This window comes from Astatotilapia calliptera, chromosome 3 (genome assembly GCF_964374335.1).
Source record: "Astatotilapia calliptera chromosome 3, fAstCal68.1, whole genome shotgun sequence".
Classification (NCBI taxonomy): domain Eukaryota; kingdom Metazoa; phylum Chordata; class Actinopteri; order Cichliformes; family Cichlidae; genus Astatotilapia; species Astatotilapia calliptera.
Window position 1 is genome coordinate 68,970,230 of NC_137424.1, and position 21,361 is coordinate 68,991,590.

At 44.6% G+C, this 21,361-nt stretch overlaps 1 protein-coding gene across 2 annotated transcripts in view; it reads left to right on the forward strand.

Moving 5' to 3' along the window:
- Positions 1–4,580: 4,580 nt before the first annotated feature.
- The window catches only part of LOC145425670 (uncharacterized), a 39,565-nt gene continuing 22,784 nt past the window's right edge, over positions 4,581–21,361 (forward strand). Inside the window, exons 1-3 of one of the 2 annotated variants that reach the window (XM_080298903.1) lie at positions 4,581–4,695; positions 7,827–7,964; positions 8,049–8,150. In XM_080298903.1, coding sequence (XP_080155029.1) covers positions 7,876–7,964; positions 8,049–8,150 — 191 coding nt within the window. In that variant the 5' untranslated portion in view covers positions 4,581–4,695; positions 7,827–7,875. Of the gene's footprint in view, positions 4,696–6,928; positions 7,965–8,048; positions 8,151–21,361 lie in introns of those variants that run through there. The other variant, XM_080298904.1, reaches the window with a different exon arrangement.

Here is a 21,361-nt window from a genome sequence, read left to right on the forward strand (position 1 = left end):
TAATTGTGAAGTTTCTCTTTATAAATGTCATAATGAACCTGGAGGTTTGTTTTTCTCCATCTGCGCTCAGCTTTCCTACACTCTCTTTTTTCATTTTTCACCAGTGTGGAGTTTCTCCATGGAGACTTTTTCCTTCCAGAGATAACCTTCACCTTAATGGGAGCAATAGTGTCCATTACATTTAACATGTTAGCATTGAAGCTATTGACGAGCTCATTGACTGACCCTCTGGACAGGTCAGGTGTTAATGGGAAGACCTGGTTAAAAATTGTACTACTGTGTTCAGTTATACACCGTTTTGTGATCACTGTTGTTGATATATTTGTGTGGGCTGAGATTTTACTTTCAAAGAAAACACAATAATGATCAGACACGCCCACATCAGACACAGTAACCTTTGAAATGCTCAGGCCCTTGGAGATCAGTAGGTCAAGAGTGTGTCCTCTATTATGTGTGGCCTCTGTTACATGCTGAGTCAGCCCAAAGTTGCCCAGAGTGTTACTCAGGTCTTTAGTCCCTTTGTCCTGAGGGTTGTCCACATGGATGTTAAAATCCCCAACAATAATTACACAGTCAAAATTAACACAGATCACAGACAGCAGTTCACTGAGGTCATTAAAAAAGTCTGTGCAGTATTTGGGAGGCCTGTAAACATTAAGAAACACAACTTTGGATGGGGCCTTCAGCTGTAAAGCCACATATTCAAAAGACTGAAAACTTCCAGGAAATAGCTGCTTACATTTAAATGATTCATTAAATAAGACAGCAACCCCCCCTCCTCTCCTGCTCACCCTGGCCTCACTGATAAAACTGTAGTTAGGAGGGGTCGTCTCGATGAGAACAGCTCCACTGTTACTTTGGTCCAACCAAGTTTCAGTTAAAAACATAAAATCAAGGCTGTGCTCAGTGATTAAATCATTAATTAAAAATGTTTTCCCAGCTAAAGATCTAACGTTTAATAAAGCCAACTTAAGTGTTTTAGAGCTATTACTTGTCCCCTCGTGTTTGGGAGCAGTGTGTGGCACACAAGGTATGTTTACTATATTTAAAGATCTTTTAGAGTGCAGCTCTCTGTGTTTTGACCAGGCCACATGTCTCCTGTCACCTAAAAGTACAGAGATTTTAAAACCTTCTAGTAAACAGGGTCCCAGCTTCTCCTGGGAAAAGTCACCACTGCCATAATCCTCGCAGCCCGGACCCTCCACACATCACACATCAGACTGCGGAGACAAAGCATGAAGGTGGTAAGGAGGAACTAAGGGGAGCGAGGCTGGGCAATGTGACTTCGATTGCTCTGTTGAGGGTGGGGCTCGATGGCGAACCTTTGGCCGCTCTGGTGGGGGGTTTATGGGGGACAAAAAGGGATTGGGACGGGGGGTAGATCTGAGCCCAGCAGTGACCCGCTCCATCATCTCCTCAGTGAATTTCAGGTGTGGGGAGGAGGGAGAAAGGGAGGGGGAGGAGGGTGATGGTCTGTCAGGGGTTTTGGGGACTGGGGAAGGTCGTGGTCCCTTGTCCTGGTCGTTGGTGTTGTTGAGAGAGTTGGAGGAAAATAGGGACCCCTCTTCTTGCCTTAGATGTCTCTCCTTTCTGAGGCTCTTCCTCAGATGCCTTAGGTGTCTCTCCTTTCTGAGGCTCTTCCCGGGTGGGGGCAAATGGAGCTCCTCCTCAAGGTTTCTGCTGGGCTTTGTCTGTTCTTGGAGTACTGTTTGTTCCTCTTTATGAGATAACTCCTCGTTTATCTCAGCCTTGGCACCAAGCACAGATGGATGACGTATGGAATAAAACAAGTTGGAGGTGAACAGTTTCACCCCTGACTTGTTAAAATTAAATCCATTTGCTTTAAACAGATGCCTGCGTTCCCAAAAAATATTAAAGTTGTCGATAAAATGCACTGAGTGGTCGGCACATGCTGATATAAGCCATTTATTCAGTGTAAACAACCTGCTGAATCTCTCGTCTCCTCCTCTGACCGGCGGTACAGGTCCACTGATGAATACAGCTGCATTCAGAGAGTTTACAGTATTTAATAATCCAGTAAAGTCCCGTTTCAGAACCTCCGACTGTTGTTCGGACACATCGTTTGACCCTGTATGCAGAACAATGTTTGTCACAGTTGGATATTCATCTGCAATTTGAAGAATTCTCTCCTTCAGGTTGTTGACCATATCCTTAGGAAAGCAGAGGACTTTAGTGTTCTTACCGCACATCCTTTGTACATCCTTTACGGCAGAGTCACCCACAATCAGAGTTTCAGGCCTAGCCTTTAGCTTTCCCTGTGGCCTTTCACTTTTCAACAGATTTTCAGACCTTACTTCGCTGCTTTTAGATGGATGGTTGTCCGATATAGATCCAGGGTCCTTTGATAGTGGAGCAAATCTGTTCTGCAGTTTCACATTCAGTTGTTTTGGAGGTTTGTTGTTATCCTTCCTATTCACGGTTGTCCAGTCCTGTTTCCTCCCGTATACAGGGGTAGAAGAGCTTCTCTGTCTCGTAGGAAGTGAAGGCCAGTCGGTTTCAGAGATTTCAGCTCGCTGTGCCCTGCCTGTGATACGTCCTCCCCCTTCGAGGAGACATGATTTATGTCTTGGTTTTGCACCAGAACAGTCCAAGGGGGGATTATCACTTGAGGATTTATAATAATGCACAGAGTCTACTTTCTTGGTCATGTTATCTGTGCTCCTTAGCTGTGCACTAGCTTGCTCATCGCCATTGTTTTGAATCAAAGGCAAGGTTGTTTCATTTCCACACAGTCCATTTACCTCCACGTTTACTTCTAAGCGATGAATTTTTGTCTCCAGTACTGCAATCTTCTGCAGGAGGCTGTGGTAGTTATCTGTGGAGAGGGAAGGCATCTTGTTGCTAGTTAGCCTAGCGGTTAGCCCCTTTCCAGGCTATTGAGGCTGTTCGGTGCCCAGACGCTGTAATCAGGCTTCAGCTGTGTCTAGGCCACAGACACACGGAGCGCTGAGGATAAGGTAACTATAAAAATGTTGCTGCTTCTGTTAAGAACACTTTAGTCCCAATGATCTATAAGTGTCTAGAAGCTATCGCAGGTAAGCTCATAAGGAAAAAAGGGAAAAAATCAGCATAAAAATCAATAAAAATCAATAAAAGAAGCAAAGAGCAAAGAGATGAAGCGTCCACACTCACAAAAGGGGAGGAGTAGATATTGTTAAATGTTCAGGTTCGATGCCATATGTTAAAACAAGATCTAGAGTGTGATTAAAGTGGTGGGTGGGTTCTTTTACATTTTGAGAGAAACCAATTGAGTCTAATAACAGATTAAATGCCATGTTGAGGCTGTCATTTTTAGCATCTACATGGATGTTAAAATCACCCACAATAATTACTTTATCTGAGCTCAGAACTAAATTAGATATAAAGTCTGAGAAATCAGACAGAAACTCTGTGTAAGGCCCAAGTGGACGATAGATGATAACAAGTAAGACTGGTTTCTGAGTTTCACACCTGGGGTGGACAATGTTAAGCATCAGGCTCAGTTTTCAGCACCAAGGACATAGAGCAGCACCCTGAGTTTCAGCACCATTAAGTCCACAGACTGGGGAGCCGACTCAGAGGTTTCTCACACAGGAAACAGCAAACACAGCTACTCACAAGCTTTAAAACAAAGTTAAAACCCTCTAAGATTTCTTCATAACCAAATTGGACTCAGTTATTATTAACGATGATGTTCCACTCTCCTGCTGCTCAACCTGTTGTACCTAAGGGCTAAAACAGACAAACAAGAAGGGAAGAGGTATGGACAAGCCTGCACAGACTCTGGTAAATCGCAAGACTTGGGGTGCGTTTTTCTGGGGGTGGACATAGTAAGCAATGATCCAACCATCTTGATCTCAGGGTGGGAATTGTGTTGGATTTATTCACTCACACCTTGGTGGCTGAAATCAGTGTTTAAATGCAGGAGCATATAAATGACATGTGCAGTGCATTATTATTATTTTTTTTATCATTATTATCCATCCATACATCTTCTTCAGGTTATCTGGGTCCGGGTCGTGGGGGCAGCAGCCTAAGCAGAGAAGCTCAGAACTCTCTCTCCAGCCACCTCCTCGTTTAACTGACAGCACTTTAAAGTCTGAAGGACGTCTTGTTTTGCTGAATCCTGCTGTTGATGGGACAAATTGTGCGTGTTTGGGAAATGAAAAATATGGTATTTTGCCATTTTAATCCTTCGACATTTGTTTGATTTTATTTCTCATCTCCTATGTAACAGATTCAAAAGGGAGAAGATTCCATTTAATCAGCTGCAACACAAGCTCAGTAATGGAAGTATCGGAAAGTGTGGTATAGATACTCAAATATCCCAGCCTCAGTAACTTTGACACAATAATATGTGCTGTAATATTTACACCTCTGATGAACTCTCACAAGTGTTAACTTTATTTTGATACCAAGATTGTTTACACAGAGCTCGTAATTGCAGAGAAATGCTTATTTTGGACATGTGTCTTTTGAGCAGGAAGCTCAGAAAGCCCCTCGGTGCTTAACATGTTTTAAACTCCGCCTGAGCAGTCAGACGGCATATTTGTAAATCAGTACATGAAGGTGTGGCACTCTCACAGTGTTCAGGTGTTATGTTACGCCTCCTTCCAGGGAGCAGCTCAACTGTGTGTCCGTGTCCGTGTCCAGGTGTGGAGTGGAGCTTGTTGTCCGCGTGTGTTTGAAGAAACTGTAAGTTTGCTTTGGTTTCTTCTTTAATACTTTGACTGTTTTTTTCTGCTCTGTGATGTTTGGACCTGATGTTCAGCTATTATATCAAGACAAACTTTAGATCACTCTTGTGTTTGAAGACAAATCCACATGATTATAGATTATTGATTGGCCGGAATCAAACAGTTTGATGAACATTCATTCATGTGACAGTTTCAGCTGCTGCTTACAAATCTGATAACATGGAGAATTTGGTCCCACACTGACGGCACAGACGAGGAAGATGCTTGTCTTCTAAATCACATGACCACTACTATTTACAGTAAAACTGATGTGATCAGTTTAGCTGCAGGGCAGGTGTGACACAACTATGCTGCAAAGCCTCATTGTTCAGGAGTGAGTCAGTGTGAGAGAGAAAATGATGCGTTTGTTCATTAGGGCAGAGTTTTGAGAAGCTGCAGTTAAAATAAAGAAGATTTGTTTTCATTAAACTGACATTTTTTGTGCTTCAGCTGGAGACACTTTTGTTTTGAAAGTGTTTGGAGTATTTGCTGTTTCTGAAACATGAGCTGGAGTAAATATGATCAGGAATGCTTCTATCCTCCCTTGTCTCTTATTTACATCCTCTGCTTGGGAAAATCTCCCTCCTCTCCTTCCCGCCCCTCTTTCCATCATAAGTGAAGCGCTGACTTGTTCAAGATAGCAGCTCATTTCTTTTTAAATACAACATACAGCAAATTTGGACTCAAATACTTTTCATCAACCAAGCACAACGGCATCATCTGTAAGTTCTGCCTTGTGGTACTTTATGTAGCAGTGATATCTGCAGTAAGCAGGACTGAGCCTAAAGGGGGCATGGGGTGTTCTTGACTATATTTATTTTAAGTGTGTAGTTACATTATTTGTAGGGCTGTCAACATTCATACATTAACACGGATTAATCCTTCATCACAATTAATTTTTTAATCCAATTAACCCATCTGGAGCCAGAATGGACAACCTTTGGACAAACTATCAAAATGTGTTGACATTTCAGGGATTTTGAGTCATTCTGCGCTCCAAATGGACTGATTGCATTTCAATTTTTGGTTCGGGGGTTACCACCATAGTAATGGATTGCATATAGCGCTTTTGTAGACACCGAAAGCTCAGACATGGTCCATTGAACATGGTCCCAATCTCCCTAGGAATGCTGTTGAAGCTCTGCCAAAGATGTGCATTGAAGATCTCACGGACTGGGGTCTCTGCTAGGCAATGTTCCCTCTAATTTTTCATGTGTCTGAGCAAACACACAAACTCCACGAGTCGTCCCTTGGGCCACTGTGAGCAATAGCAGACGTGTGCACTGTGGTCACGCCAGCATCAAATCCATCCAAGCTACATGGTTTATTAATTAAAATAATCAAATTAAGTGTTTACATTTCTGATAGAGGATTTTTATTATGCAATATGATCAAGTATAATCAAATGTGCTTTATATTCAAATACAATATAATCAAGTGTGTTTTACTTTCAAGTGTTCATATATTTTCACATAACCAAGCCTATTGTTAAACAAAACACAATGCATTCCTTACTTCAGTGTTTGAGATGTTTGACAAGACATGATATACGATGCATTCTTTACTTCAGTGTCTGTGATGTCAGATAAGCATGAATACTGCTGTGTCGTTATTTTCAGTTTGTGTGCAGAGGTTAGATAGCTGAGACAATGCCTAAGCTCTCCCCTTTCCGTTAAAAGAGGAAGTACTATGTAACCCATTTTGGCCTATAAATAAAGCAACCAGCCTGCGCTTGAGTGTGTGTGATTTTGCTGAGAGGCACACACCCATGCGCATGTCTTAAAACTCTCTGAGTCGGTCTGCAGTGTCTTATTTCTCTTACTTGTGAACAAATGTCTAAACCCCTGACAATTTCTTTTAGAATACTTTTAATTGTGCTTTAGCTCTCTTACAATGAAAATTAAAAAAATATATATATTTTTCATGTATGGAACGCCAGGACTGGCATAATGAATTAATTAAATACACCATTAAGAAATTAATTAAATATGTCAAAAATTAATTAAATAAATATTTGCGACACATTTAATTAATTAATTATTGAAACATTTAATTAATTATTGACATATTTAAATAATTATTGACACTTTACATTATTTGTTAACACTATTGGAAATAAAAATAACTTGAACTTCAATTTTGAAATTTTAAAAATTTAAAAAAATATATATATATATATATTTTTTTTTTTTTTGGCAAAGCTCTTACTTGTATTATAAGTATGAGTCTGTGTGAAGCTCCTGGCTGTGGTCTAAGAGACAGTCCTGTAACTCTTTGTCTGCAAAATACAGTATTATAATCCAATATTGTGCAAGTTATTTTGAAATATGAATTAATTTTTTACTAGTTACTAGTTACTAGTTACTTCTTCAGAAGAGTAACTACGTTTGCAAACAACAAAGTTATTTGCAGCTATTTGCCTAAAAATGCAGCCAGGTTTTTTAAATAACCATTTCAAACTATTTACAGAACAATCAGGCGTTCTGCATCAAATTTGATGCCACACAAATTATTTGTGCCACTCCAAAAAATAATTTCTATCCACAATGAGATAAAGGACAACGACAGCATGTTACCTGCAGGCCTGACAGCAGGAGATGTATCACCCTCACTACACTACGCTGATCAACATATTCACTTTACATTCACTGTGCCTTGCAAAAACTTGGGTACAGCATATGAAAAGCTTGAATCTTTGCCTTTTTCACCCTAACTGTGAAACTCAAAAAAATTTTTTTTTTTTGTTATGTATCATCCACCCGGCTCATGCTCAGTTTTTAATCTCTCAGTTTTTAATCTGATTTAGTGGTGAGTTCAGATAGAATAATCATACTAGGTGATGTTAACATCCATGTAGATGCTAGAAATGACAGCCTAAACACTGTATTTAATTCATTATTGAAATCAATTGGCTTCTGCCAAAATGAGCGCACCCACCATGTTAATTTAACTATGAGTTTTACACCTGATGCCTTTCCTTACACTAAATCCTAAATTGAGTTTTCAAACATATCAAATGTGCACTACACAGTGGAGTCACCTGATCTTGACAGTTGATGTGCACATGAATGATGTATGTTTCCTCTGCAGGTGAAGGTAGAGAGTGTGTGTGAGCTGATGTGGATGTGAATTCAGCAGCATGGATCAGTGTGAGGACAGAGAGGAGGGAGTCCCTCCCTCTGAAACTACTCTGTGTGGGGAACATGAGAGTCAGACCAAAGCTCAGAGGTGAGATGACCATCTCTAACTGTCCATGACTTTTCTCCATGTCACAGCTCAGCACTCACATCACTGCTCCATCATTATCCACAGGAACCAACCTGGACCTCCACCCAGCCGTGTGTCCTTAGAGAGTGACTGGTCTCATGAACGTTTCATTGGTTTTAAAGACCAGCAGGCATCTGCTGCAGAGAGGTGAGCTATTAGTGACTAGAGATGGCACGATACCACTTTTTTATGTCCGATACCGATACCGATATCATAAATTTGGATATCTGCCGATACCGATATGAATCCGATATAGTGTTTTTTAATTAACAAAACTGTTTTTTAAAATATCTTGCTGCATTTTGCAAGTCTGCAAGTTCATACTCAAGTTTAAAACAACAACTACACTAAAGCTATTCTGTTATACCTGTATACAAAAAAAATATTTCATAGTTCAGCAATACTCATCAATCTAATAAACTTAGACCTACACCATCCTCCCTATTCTGGTATTTTAAAGAGTACTTAGCGTAAATATTAAGCAACCTAACTAATAGGGTTCCAACTCCCAGCAACAACAAAAATAAATAAATAAAAAATAGGGAACCACCCCTCACGCGCCACCTCATGATGCTTAATCGACGTAATCAACCTTAATTTGATGCAGTGTGAAAAAAAATGCACAGAAATCAATTATTTTTCAAGAAATATTAAATAGATTCAACATCTTTCTTCAACAAAATTGCAGACTGCACAGATGGTACCTTCCCAAAGGAAAAAGTACTATAGCTTACTAGGGTATATATATTAGACTTAATAGTCACTATATACAGTAATTGACTTCTATTCATTTTACATCAAATTAAAACTTTGGGTGTCAGATAATTATTTATTAAAAGCTAGACATTTTAAATGAGAATAAGAAAGAAAATTATGTCTTTGTGCCCCCTTTTCCCTGTTCATGCCCTATCGGCCCCCCTGGCTAAACTTTGCTAGATCCGCCCCTGCACAGTTACCAGCCGTCAACTACGTAGAAAAAGATCCTGGTGTAGAAAGTAATATTAAATAAATTCTAACAACAGCTTATCAAGCTTAAACGTGCTGCTGTTGTTCAGCCGCTGGTTTCCTCTTTCTGGCGCAAAGTGGACCAAAAACAAACAAGAGAGACGGACTCGCGACAGAAAAGCCGATCAGCTGATCATTTAAGCAGTTTCATGATTGAAGTAGCAGCCGGAGAGCGAGAGGCAGTCGCTCGTTAAGCTTAACGCAGGAATGCTTTACAAACATTCAGAGATGGACTTACACACTTGCTTTACTTCTCTCGGGGATAACTTTGTCGGCGATGAAATGCTGGTTGCTAGCGAAGCTTCAAATGCTATCCAGACCACCGACAGGTCCGCATGCCACAGCCGCTCTATCACGTGATGCATACTGCTCCGACGTGCTAATGTTCTGAGGTGAGTTACGGCGTGTTGCAAGTTTTGTGAGGTGCTTTCGTGATATTTAATGGATTGGATTACATTTTTTATTTTTCTCCGATATCCGATCCAGTAATTTAGGTCAGTATCGGACCGATACCGATACGTAATATCGGATCGGTCCATCTCTATTAGTGACATGAACTCCTTGATGTCAGTTTGGTGTCTGATTTGATGTTGTTTCCTGGCCTCTAAACTGCATCTCAAAGAAGATCACTGAGTGAGGAATTCCTTTATTCTATAAAAAATGTCCAACATATACTGCTGCTCATTGGACCATCAATAGTCCTGCACAGTGTAAATGACTGTGTTTACCTCTCGGTGGTGCTCTGTTTTTACCTTACCGTCACTAGATTAGAGTTTCCTTCTGCTCATGATTAGCCTGCAAATCAGTTTCTCTTTGGCATGATGAAGGTATTCATAGGCTGTGTCCCAATTCAGGGTCTGCACGCTTGAAGTACGCGTACTACGTACGGTGCGTACTATAAGTACGAGAAGTGCGGAAGTGAGAGGCTTGTGAAATGGGACGGTATACGCTTCGTCGTGCTGTTCAGGTTACCTAGCAACCATGATACTAACCGCGAGACACGTTACATACAGCTTTGTTTGACAGAAATTAAGGAGAAAAATGTTTTGTTGGTCATTCATTTTTGTCATGACATCACTTTGATTAGTTGAGTATCTGAGGCTGAGACCACGGGACTGTAAAACATGATTGTTGGGCTTCATTTCTGTGCTGAACAGTCATTTAAGATTAGTTAGTAAATAACAATTAGTTAATGTTGTTCATGAGACTAAAGTCATCTCACTGTGGTAATGCAAATATAATATGGCCAATATTATTGTATTGTCAGATTATTTATATATATATATATATATATATATATATATATATATAGCTGGATAGCGTAGTGGTTAAACTACACGCCTTTGGAACAGAGGATCGCAAGTTCGATTCCTGCCTGGGGCGTCTGTATCCAGTAAGGGTCCTAAGGCTAGACCCCCTATGCTAAGCAAGCCTACCGCAGACATGAGCGAGACAGATAAATATGAAGGCATGCCGGCTCGGACGTCGCCCGGATCAACAAGGTCCGCGTCAGGTGTTGAGGAACCAGGGCACCCTGACGAAAAGTGGGCTACTGGAACAAGAAGGCATCGGTGGGCAAGGGACGAAAACAGGGCGTTGTTGGAATGCTACTACGCAAGTAACCCCGGCGGAAGGGGCTACATGAATAGGATGAGGGACCTATGGATTCTTCGATACCCAACATCCACAATGACGGCGAAACAACTAGTAGCTCAGTGTTCCAACATTCGAAAGAAGGGACTGCTCTCACAGCTAGAGATTGACGAGGTACAACACAAATGCTACGGCAAGGAGGAGTCAGGACGCCAGGTCAGGGGGGAGATATCATCACCCCCACCCGAGATTGGGTACATAGCCCCAAGTGCGATAGGAGAAGGATCGTTGAGTGCGAGAGGAACTGACCTGAAAAATAGGATCATCAGACTGACCAACCTGTGCACTGCCTGGATTGATTACAAGAAGGCCTATGACTCAATGCCCCACAGCTGGATACTGGAATGCCTAGAATTGTACAAGATCAATGGGACCCTAAGAGCCTTCATCAGGAACTCAATGGGGATGTGGCGTACAACACTAGAGGCCAACTCCAAGCCCATAGCACAAGTTACCATCAAGTGCGGGATCTACCAAGGAGATGCTCTGTCCCCACTGCTGTTCTGCATAGGCCTGAACCCCCTCAGTGAGATCATTAACAAGACTGGCTACGGATACCGACTACGGAACGGAGCAGTTGTCAGCCACCTCCTGTACATGGATGACATCAAGCTGTATGCCAAGAGTGAACGAGACATCGATTCACTGATCCACACTACCAGGCTATACAGCAATGACATTGGAATGTCGTTCGGACTGGAGAAGTGTAGTCGGATGGTAACAAAGAGAGGGAAGGTAGTCAGAACTGAGGGGATTGAACTACCAGAAGGCAACATTGCAGACATAGAGGACAGTTACAAGTACCTGGGGATCCCGCAGGCAAATGGGAACCATGAAGAGGCCGCTAGAAAGGCTGCAACCACCAAGTACCTGCAGAGGGTCAGGCAAGTCCTGAGGAGTCAGCTGAATGGTAAGAACAAGATCCGGGCCATCAACACATACGCCCTGCCCGTGATCAGGTACCCTGCTGGGGTAATAGGCTGGCCAAAGGAGGAGATAGAAGCCACTGACATAAAGACAAGAAAGCTCCTGACCATGCATGGAGGGTTTCACCCCAAGTCCAGCACCCTGAGGCTGTACGCTAAGCGGAAGGAAGGGGGCCGGGGACTGGTGAGTGTCAGCACCACAGTCCAGGATGAGACAAGGAACATCCAAGAATACATTGGGAAGATGGCCCCAACTGACCGAGTGCTCAGTGAATACCTCAGGCAGCAGAAACCCAAGAAAGAGGAGGGAGACGAGGAACCATCATGGAAGGACAGGCCCCTGCACGGTATGTACCACCGGCAGATAGAGGAGGTGGCTGATATCCAGAAATCCTACCAGTGGCTGGACAAAGCTGGACTGAAAGACAGCACAGAGGCACTAATCATGGCAGCACAAGAACAAGCTCTGAGTACAAGATCCATAGAGGCTGGGGTCTATCACACCAGGCAAGACCCCAGGTGCAGGCTGTGTAAAGATGCCCCAGAGACAATCCAGCACATAACAGCAGGGTGCAAGATGCTAGCAGGCAAGGCATACATGGAACACCATAACCAAGTGGCCGGCATAGTGTACAGGAACATCTGTGCCGAGTATAACCTAGAAGTCCCGAGGTCAAAATGGGAGATGCCCCCAAGGGTGGTGGAGAATGACCGAGCTAAGATCCTGTGGGACTTCCAGATACAGACGGACAAAATGGTGGTGGCTAACCAACCGGACATAGTGGTGGTAGACAAACAGAAGAAGACGGCCGTAGTGATCGATGTAGCGGTTCCGAATGACAGCAATATCAGGAAGAAGGAACACGAGAAGCTGGAGAAATACCAAGGGCTCAGAGAAGAGCTCGAGAGGATGTGGAGGGTGAAGGTAACGGTGGTCCCCGTGGTAATCGGAGCACTAGGTGCGGTGACTCCCAAGCTAGGCGAGTGGCTCCAGCAGATCCCGGGAATAACATCGGATCTCTGTCCAGAAGAGCGCAGTCCTGGGAACAGCTAAGATACTGCGCAGGACCCTCAAGCTCCCAGGCCTCTGGTAGAGGACCCGAGCTTGAAGGATAAACCGCCCGCAGGGGCGTGCTGGGTGTTTATATATATATATATATAATTTTTTTTTTATCTCTTTAGTTTTAAACAGTTGTACAGCACTTTGTTTGAAAGCGCTTTATAAATAAAGTTATTATTATTATTATTATTATTTTACTCATAATACTCAGAGCATCAAAATGACTCAAACACTGGTTATTATTTTAACTTCTAAAAAAACTAAAGTCAATCTCCACTTTTTGCGACGTTTCAAAAAATCCATCAAATAAAAAACTAACTGTAATCTGCTAAAAAAGGAAAAGCTAAAAAGAAAGTTTCCTCTCTTCCTTTGTGTCTTTTGAAGATCAGTTCATCTTCTGCTCACTGAACTGTTGACAGAAAGAGAAATTTGAAGCTTTTTGTTGTAAATGTTTGGAGACTTCCAGCATCCATCTGTCCACACAGACTGTGCTGTTTGACTTGCTGAGTTACGTTAGCTGGCGGCTGCTGCAGAGTCCACTACAGATAAACAGCTTAAAGTTAGACAAACTTTTAAGGTGGGCAGGAAACTGAGAAAGCTCTAGAGCAGGTGTCTCGAACTCCAGGCCTCGAGGGCCGGTGTCCTGCAGGTTTTAGATGTGTCCTTGATCCAACACAGCTGATTTAAATGGCTAAATTACCTCCTCAACATGTCTTGAAGTTCTCCAGAGGCCTGGTAATGAACTAATCATTTGAATCAGGTGTGTAGACCCAGGGTGAGATCTAAAATCTGCAGGACACTGTTGTGTGCCCACCTTATTACTAAATTAGGCAGAGCACTCTGAATTGAATCAGGACATAAAGCACGGTCTTTATGTTGCTTTATTGAACCCTGTCCATCTTACAACTAGCCACTTAATGGGGCTTCCTCCGGACAACAACATCCGGTTCAAAGGTCATCACATTAAGACAGCCATATCAATACATGACATCCCCCTTTTCCTTAGATTCAAACTTTAGTTGTAATAACATTGATGTCTTTTTTTTTTCCAACATTGAACATTCTTCTTGTCTTACTTTCTAACAATTATATAATCTGTCTCACCACACATGTTCAAGATGGCGGCGCGTGAACAACGCGAGGCTCAGTGTCTCTCCAGAATCTGCTATTTAGCGTTTTTTTTATCTACTTTTAACCGGATTTTTCATCCAGAATTGCTGTGCGTTGCTGACCTACAGCAGACAAGAGCTTCTGGACATCTGGACTCACAACTCCAACAGTTTTATCGCCGATGTCCGACTCATCCCAGAGATCTCCAGAACACCGGAGGCTGCCCACTCTCCCCGGCCGGGCGGAAGTGCACGCAGACGGCGCCGAGATCGTAAACAAAGGCGAGGTAGGCGCAGAGGGCTACGGGCTAAGCTAAAGCTAACACCACACTGGCTGCCTTTACCCAGTATTTTCCTCGCCAATGTCCATTCTCTGGCAAACAAAATGGATGAGATACGGCTCTCCATCACTAACAACAGACGGATTAGAGAGACGCCTTTGTTCTCTGTCCCTGGAGGCCGCAAACGCCGACGCAGAGGGAGAAGATCTGGCGTTCTGGTTCGACTGAGACGGCGCACTTACAGACCACCGTTACCCAGTTTATTACTGGCTAATGTGCAGTCTCTGGAGAACAAGCTGTGCGAGCTTCGGGCACGGATCTCATTCCAGCGAGAGATGCGGGACTGCTGCGTGATCTGCCTCACAGAAACCTGGCTATCGGACAAGGTACCGGACTCTGCAATACAACTGCCGCGGTTCTCCGTGCATCGCGCGGACAGGTCACAGGATCTTACTGGGAAAAGCAGAGGCGGTGGTGTATGTTTCATGATCAACAACAGCTGGTGTGATTATGCGAACGTGCACCCGGTCAAATCCTTCTGCTCACCGGACCTGGAGTACCTGATGATTAAGTGCCGGCCATTTTGGCTACCGAGGGAATTTACAGCAGTGATTATTACGGCTGTTTACATCCCCCCACAAGCCGATACTGACCGAGCACTCAGGGAACTGTACAGCGCGATCAGCAGTGAGGAAACCGCACACCCAGAGGCAGCGTTTATCACAGCTGGATACTTTAATAAGGGAAACCTGAAGAAAGTCTCACCAAAACTCCATCAACACATTCCCTTTAATACACGTGAAGAACGGCTTCTGGACCACTGTTACACCTCTTTCCGGGATGCGTACAAAGCCCTCCCCCGCGCCCCATTCGGCCAATCAGATCACTGCTCCATCCTGCTCCTGCCCGCCTACAGGCAGAAGCTGAAACAGGAAGCTCCAACCCGGAGGGCGGTGCACTGTTGGACGGACCAATCGGAGTCTGCGCTGCGGGACTGTTTTGATCACGTGGACTGGGAAATGTTTCACGTAGCCGCAAAAGACATTGATGAATACACAGACTCAGTCTGTGGATTTATCAGGAAATGCGTGGAAGATGTCGTCCCACCCAGAACAGTTAAATCCTTCCCAAATCAAAAACCCTGGATTAACGGAGATGTTCGCGCGGCACGGAACACTGCCTTTGCCTCCGCGAACACATCGGACTACAAACACGCACATTACCAACTCCGGAAGACGATCAAAGCAGCCAAACGTGAGTACAGGGACAGGGTGGAGCAACAGTTTGACAACCCTCGGAGTATATGGCAGGGACTAAACACGATCACAGACTTTAGAGGGAAAACCAGCACACCGCAGACCACGGCCTCTCTGTGTGAGGATCTAAACGTATTCTACGCTAGATTCGACACAGCGAACACCATGAGACCGCGGATGACGTCAGCGCGCACACTGTGTCTGAGGAGGATGTGCGGAGGTGCTTCAGGAAGGTGAACGCGCGCAAAGCTACTGGTCCGGACGGGATTCCCGGCCGCGTCCTCAAGTCATGCGCGGCTCAGCTGGCTGGAGTGTTCACACACATCTTCAACCTTTCCCTCTCTCTGTCTGTAGTCCCAGCCTGCTTCAAAATGGCCACCATCGTCCCTGTACTCAAATCCTCCACCATCTCCTCATTGAACGACTGGCGACCTGTAGCCCTGACCCCCATCGTGAGCAAATGCTTCGAGAAGCTGGTCAGGGACTTCATCCGCTCTGCACTACCCGACTCACTGGACCCTCTACAGTTTGCATACCGCCACAACAGGTCCACTGATGATGCCATAGCCCTGACACTATATACTGCCCTGTCACACCTGGAGAAGAGAGACACGTATGTGAGAATGCTGTTTGTAGATTACAGCTCAGCATTCAATACCATCGTTCCCTCGAAGCTGGACAGGAAACTGCAGGATCTAGGACTGAGCAGCTCCCTCTGCAGCTGGATCCTTAGCTTCCTGTCTGACAGACGCCAAGTGGTCAGACAGGGCAGCATCACTTCATCCCCCATCACACTGAACACTGGTGCTCCACAGGAGTGTGTACTGAGCCCTCTCCTGTACTCACTCTACACCTACGACTGCACAGCCACTAACAACTCCAACATCATTGTGAAGTTTGCGGACGACACTACAGTGGTGGGTCTTATCACCAACGGTGATGAGACGGCTTACAGGGAGGAGGTCAGCGCCCTGACCCACTGGTGTCAAGACAACCATCTCACCCTCAACGTCGCAAAGACAAAGGAGTTGATAGTGGACTTCCGGAGGTGCAGAGAAGTACACACCCCCATCACCATCAACGGCGCTGCTGTGGAGAGAGTGAGCAGCTTCCGTTTCCTTGGAGTACATCTGGCTGAGGATCTTACGTGGTCAGTACACACAAACAAAACAGTGAAGAAGGCGCAGCAGCGCCTCTTCACTGAAGAGACTGAAAAGATTCGGCATGAGCCCCCGCATCCTCAGGACCTTCTATCACTGTGCCATTGAGAGCATCCTCACTGGATGCATCACCACCTGGTATGGCAACAGCACCGCCTACAACTGCAAAGCTCTCCAGCGAGTAGTGCGGTGCTCTGAACGGATAATTGGAGGTGAGCTTCCCTCCCTCCAAGACATCTACAGGAAGCGGTGCCTGAGAAAAGCGGGGAGGATCATCAAGGACTCCAGTCACCCCAGCCATAAACTGTTCAGACTGCTTCCATCAGGAAGGAGGTTCTGCAGCATCCGGTCCCGTACCAGCAGACTGAGAGACAGCTTTTTCCATCAGGCCATCAGACTGCTGAACACTTCATAGACACCTCAGCTTCACTACGGGAACTGCAACACTATGCACTCCACACTGTATATAAATGCCACTTGTTTTGCACATATTCAACTCTGTATATTTTATATATTTTATTTATTATTATTATTATTTTTTTTTTTTACTATTTAATTTGTAAAATGTGTATACACACACACACACACACACACACACACACGTAGGATAATATTTAGTATACACATCCAGAAATGCATACACTATTATATATTGTACATATATTTATTAGTTTCAGATGTAGCCATTCTTGTATTTGCTGGTTTGTGTTGTTGTGTTTGCACATCTCTGTTGCTTGTGGGGCTCGCACACAAGAATTTCACTCGCATGTGCTGTGCCAGTGTGCCTGCACATGCGATGTGACAATAAAAGTGATTTGATTTGATTTGATTATGGACTCAAATGTCATGTTTTTCACCGAAACATGGTTGAACAACAGCTGCCCGGACAATGCTATCGAGTTAGCAGGACGCCACACACACCGAGCCGACAGGCTAGCAGATGACTCCGGCAAGACCAGAGGTGGAGGTTTGTGCATTTATATTAACAATGCTTGGTGCATGAACTCCACTACTACTGAGAGTCACTGCTCACCTAATGCGGAGTTTTTAATGGTCAAATGCAGACCTTATTATCTCCCTAGAGAACTCACTTCGATCATACTCACTGCCGTGTATATCCCCCCCGATGCTAATGCTAGGTTGGCCATGAAAGAACTTTCTGCAGCCATTAACAAACACCAGAATAAACACCCCGAGGCTGCTTTTATTGTTGCTGGCGACTTCAACCACACCAACTTAAAGACAGTCCTCCCCAGATTCCACCAACATGTCTCCTGCCACACCAGACGAGACAAGACTTTAGACCATGTGTATTCCAACCTGGTTGGAGCCTACAAAGCCACACCCCTCCCCCACATTGGACGATCGGACCATCTCTCCCTGTTCCTCACACCTAGGTATTCACCACTCATCCAACGTGTGAAACCTGCTGTGAGGACAATTAAAGTGTGGCCAGAGGGGACAGAGGCAGTGCTCCAGGACAGATTTAAAAACACAGACTGGAATATGTTCACCCACACAGACCTGGACCAGTACGCCTCATCTGTACTGGATTACATCTCCGAAACCACAGACAGTGTCACCACCCAGAAACGGATCACCATGTACCCCAACCAGAAGCCTTGGATGAACCGGGATGTTCGTCTCCTCCTGAAGGCCCGCAACACCGCCTTTAGGTCAGGAGATGCACATGCCTAATCTAAAGAAGGGCATCAAAAAAGCCAAACACCATTACAAAAAGAAGGTAGAAGGACACTTCTCCAACTCCAACCCCCGACGCATGTGGCAAGGACTCCAGACCATTACAGACTACAGGACCACCAAACCCTCCCCCGCATCCTCTGCTGTCTCCTTCCTCAACGAGCTCAACAACTTTTATGCTCGTTTTGAGCGAGGGAACCCCACAACCACAACCAAAGCAGACATGACGCCAGACCACCAACCTCTGACTCTCTCCCCCACCGATGTAGGAGCGGTGCTGAGCAGGATCAATGTCCACAAGGCTGCAGGTCCTGATGGCATCCCCGGGCGTGTTCTCAGAGCGTGTTCTGGGGAGCTTGCAGGAGTGCTCACAGACATATTCAATCTGTCCTTGGCCCACGCTGTGGTACCGGCCTGCTTCAAATCCACCTCCATCGTCCCGATACCCAAAAACTCCAACCCATCTTGCCTCAATGACTACCGCCCAGTAGCACTCACCCCCATCATCACTAAGTGCTTAGAGCAGCTGGTCCTAGCACACTTCAAATCCTGTCTCCCCCATACCCTGGACCCCCACCAATTCGCATACCGCCAGAACCGGAGCACAGAGGATGCAGTCTCCATCGCACTACACTCTGTCCTATCACACCTGGACAACAACAACACCTACGCCAGAATGCTGTTTATAGACTTCAGTTCAGCATTCAATACAATCCACCCCTCACAACTCATCAGGAAACTGACAGACCTGGGCATCAGTTCCCTCATTTGCAAATGGTTACTGGACTTCCTGACCAACCGCCCCCAACATGTCCGGCTGGATAACCACTGCTCATCTACCATCACAATGAACACCGGTGTACCACAAGGCTGTGTGATGAGCCCTTTCCTCTACTCCCTCTTCACCCACGACTGCAGACCTGCTAATGGTTCCAACACCATCATTAAGTTTGCAGATGACACCACGGTGATTGGCCTCATCAGTGACAACGATGAGGCCGCCTACAGGGAGGAGGTGGATCGTCTGGCTGAGTGGTGCGACACAAACAACCTGCTGCTTAACACCGAGAAGACCAAGGAGCTCATCATGGACTACAGGAGGAATGCTGACCCACATCCACCCATCCACATTAAGGGGACGGCTGTGGAGCGTGTGAGCAGCTTCAAGTTCCTGGGAGTCCACATCTCCGAGGATCTCACCTGGACGACCAACTGCTCCAAGCTGGTCAAGAAGGCTCACCAGCGCCTCTTCTTCTTGAGGACACTGAGGAAGAACGACCTGTCCTCAGACATCCTGGTGAACTTCTATCGCTGCACCATCGAGAGCATCCTGACCAACTGTATAACAGTCTGGTACGGGAACTGCTCTGCCTCGGACCGGAAGGCGTTGCAGAGGGTCGTGAAAACTGCCCAGCGCATCGCCGGAGCACCACTTCCTGCCATAAAAGACATCTACAGGAACCGGTGTCTGAAAAGGGCTGGGAAAATCATCAAAGACCCCAGTCACCCATCACATGGACTCTTCACCCTCCTGCCCTCTGGGAGGCGCCACAGGAGCCTCTGGACTAAGACCACCAGGTACCGGAACAGCTTCTTCCCCACAGCTGTCAGACTCCTGAACTCTGCCTCCTGACATCTGACCCACGTTAAACTCATGGACTGAACATACACACCCCCACAATGGACAACTGTACCCTCAAACACACAATAATAACATGGAGTGAACCACCACTCACAACCACTAGCACTTTATATAGCCTCTGTAGAAACTATCTACACCCTCACTTATCTTAACTGCACTACTGTATAGCTCTGTGTAAATAATCATTCTGTACATTCAATAATCTTTAATCCTACAACTGTTTACAACTTGCATAGTTCCCATTTCTGTATAGCTGTATATCTCAGATTTCTGTAAAGTTATTTATTTCATATTCTGTATAGTTTTTCAGATTTATATCCTGTTCATAGCCTGCACATAGCTTGTACTCACTACAGCCTGTACATACTTATAGTTATAGAATATTCACAACATACTTCATACCGTGTACATTATAACATACCATAATAGACCCATCTCTGTAATATACTTACATATCTATACTATTGCTAATATATATTGTAATATACCTATATCACTAAAGCACTTCTGGATGGATGCAAACTGCATTTCGTTGCCCTGTACCTGTGCATGTGCAATGACAATAAAGTTGAATTCTATTCTATTCTATTCTACATGTACCTTTCTTTTTTCAATATATACATGTCGACATACACATATGAACTTGAAACTTGCCAAATGTAAGTTACCTCTTCACCTTAACATATTATAGTTCATTTCACCACAAAATCACGAAACCTCTTGGGTATCTTTTTAGCCCTCTGTGATCTACTTGGTCTCTCTGGCCCCTGGGAGCCCTCTTGTGGTGTTGGAGTGAAGGTGTCAGTCTTTGTGGGTGTTTCACCTTCCTCCCTTTCAGGTATTGTGTCATAGTGTCCTTCTCTGGTCTCATTTGTCTCGTATTTCTTCACATGTGTGGTATTCCGGTGATAGCGAGCTCCTGTTGGTGACTCAATAATGACTTGGTTTCCAGTTCTGCTTACAATTTTGTGTGGTGTTGCGTTGAATGGTGTTGTAAACTTGTCCACTTTGTCTTGTTGAACCAGCAGTGTGTCTCCCGTGTCTCACGTGAATACTCAGCTCCCCTTCGTTCATCAGCATAAATCTTTGATTTTCCCTACTGTTCAGCGTCTCTGTCACACACATCCAACTCCGTTGTTTTTGCCTCACTGATGTTCAGTAACTTTCCTCTCATTTTGCGGTTGAACAGGAGTTCTGCTGGACTTTTGCCCGTGGTTGGATGTTCAATGCTACGATACACTGTTACATATTTTCTTAGCTCTCGCTTCCAGTCAAGTCCTTCAGCTTGTGCGATCCTGATTCTTTTCATCAATGATGCATTTTGCCGTTCCACTTCTCCATTTGCTTGAGCCCATTTTAGTGTAGTTCTTATATGTTTGATTCCATTAGTTTCACAATATTCTCTGAACAGCTCAGATTTGAACTGTGGGCCATTATCAGATTTGATGGTAACTGGTAGCCCATGTCTGCTAAATATACAGTCAATAGAGTCAATGACTTTTTCAGCGGGTGTAGATGACATTACATCATACTCATAGTACCGACTGTAGTAATCTATCAGTACA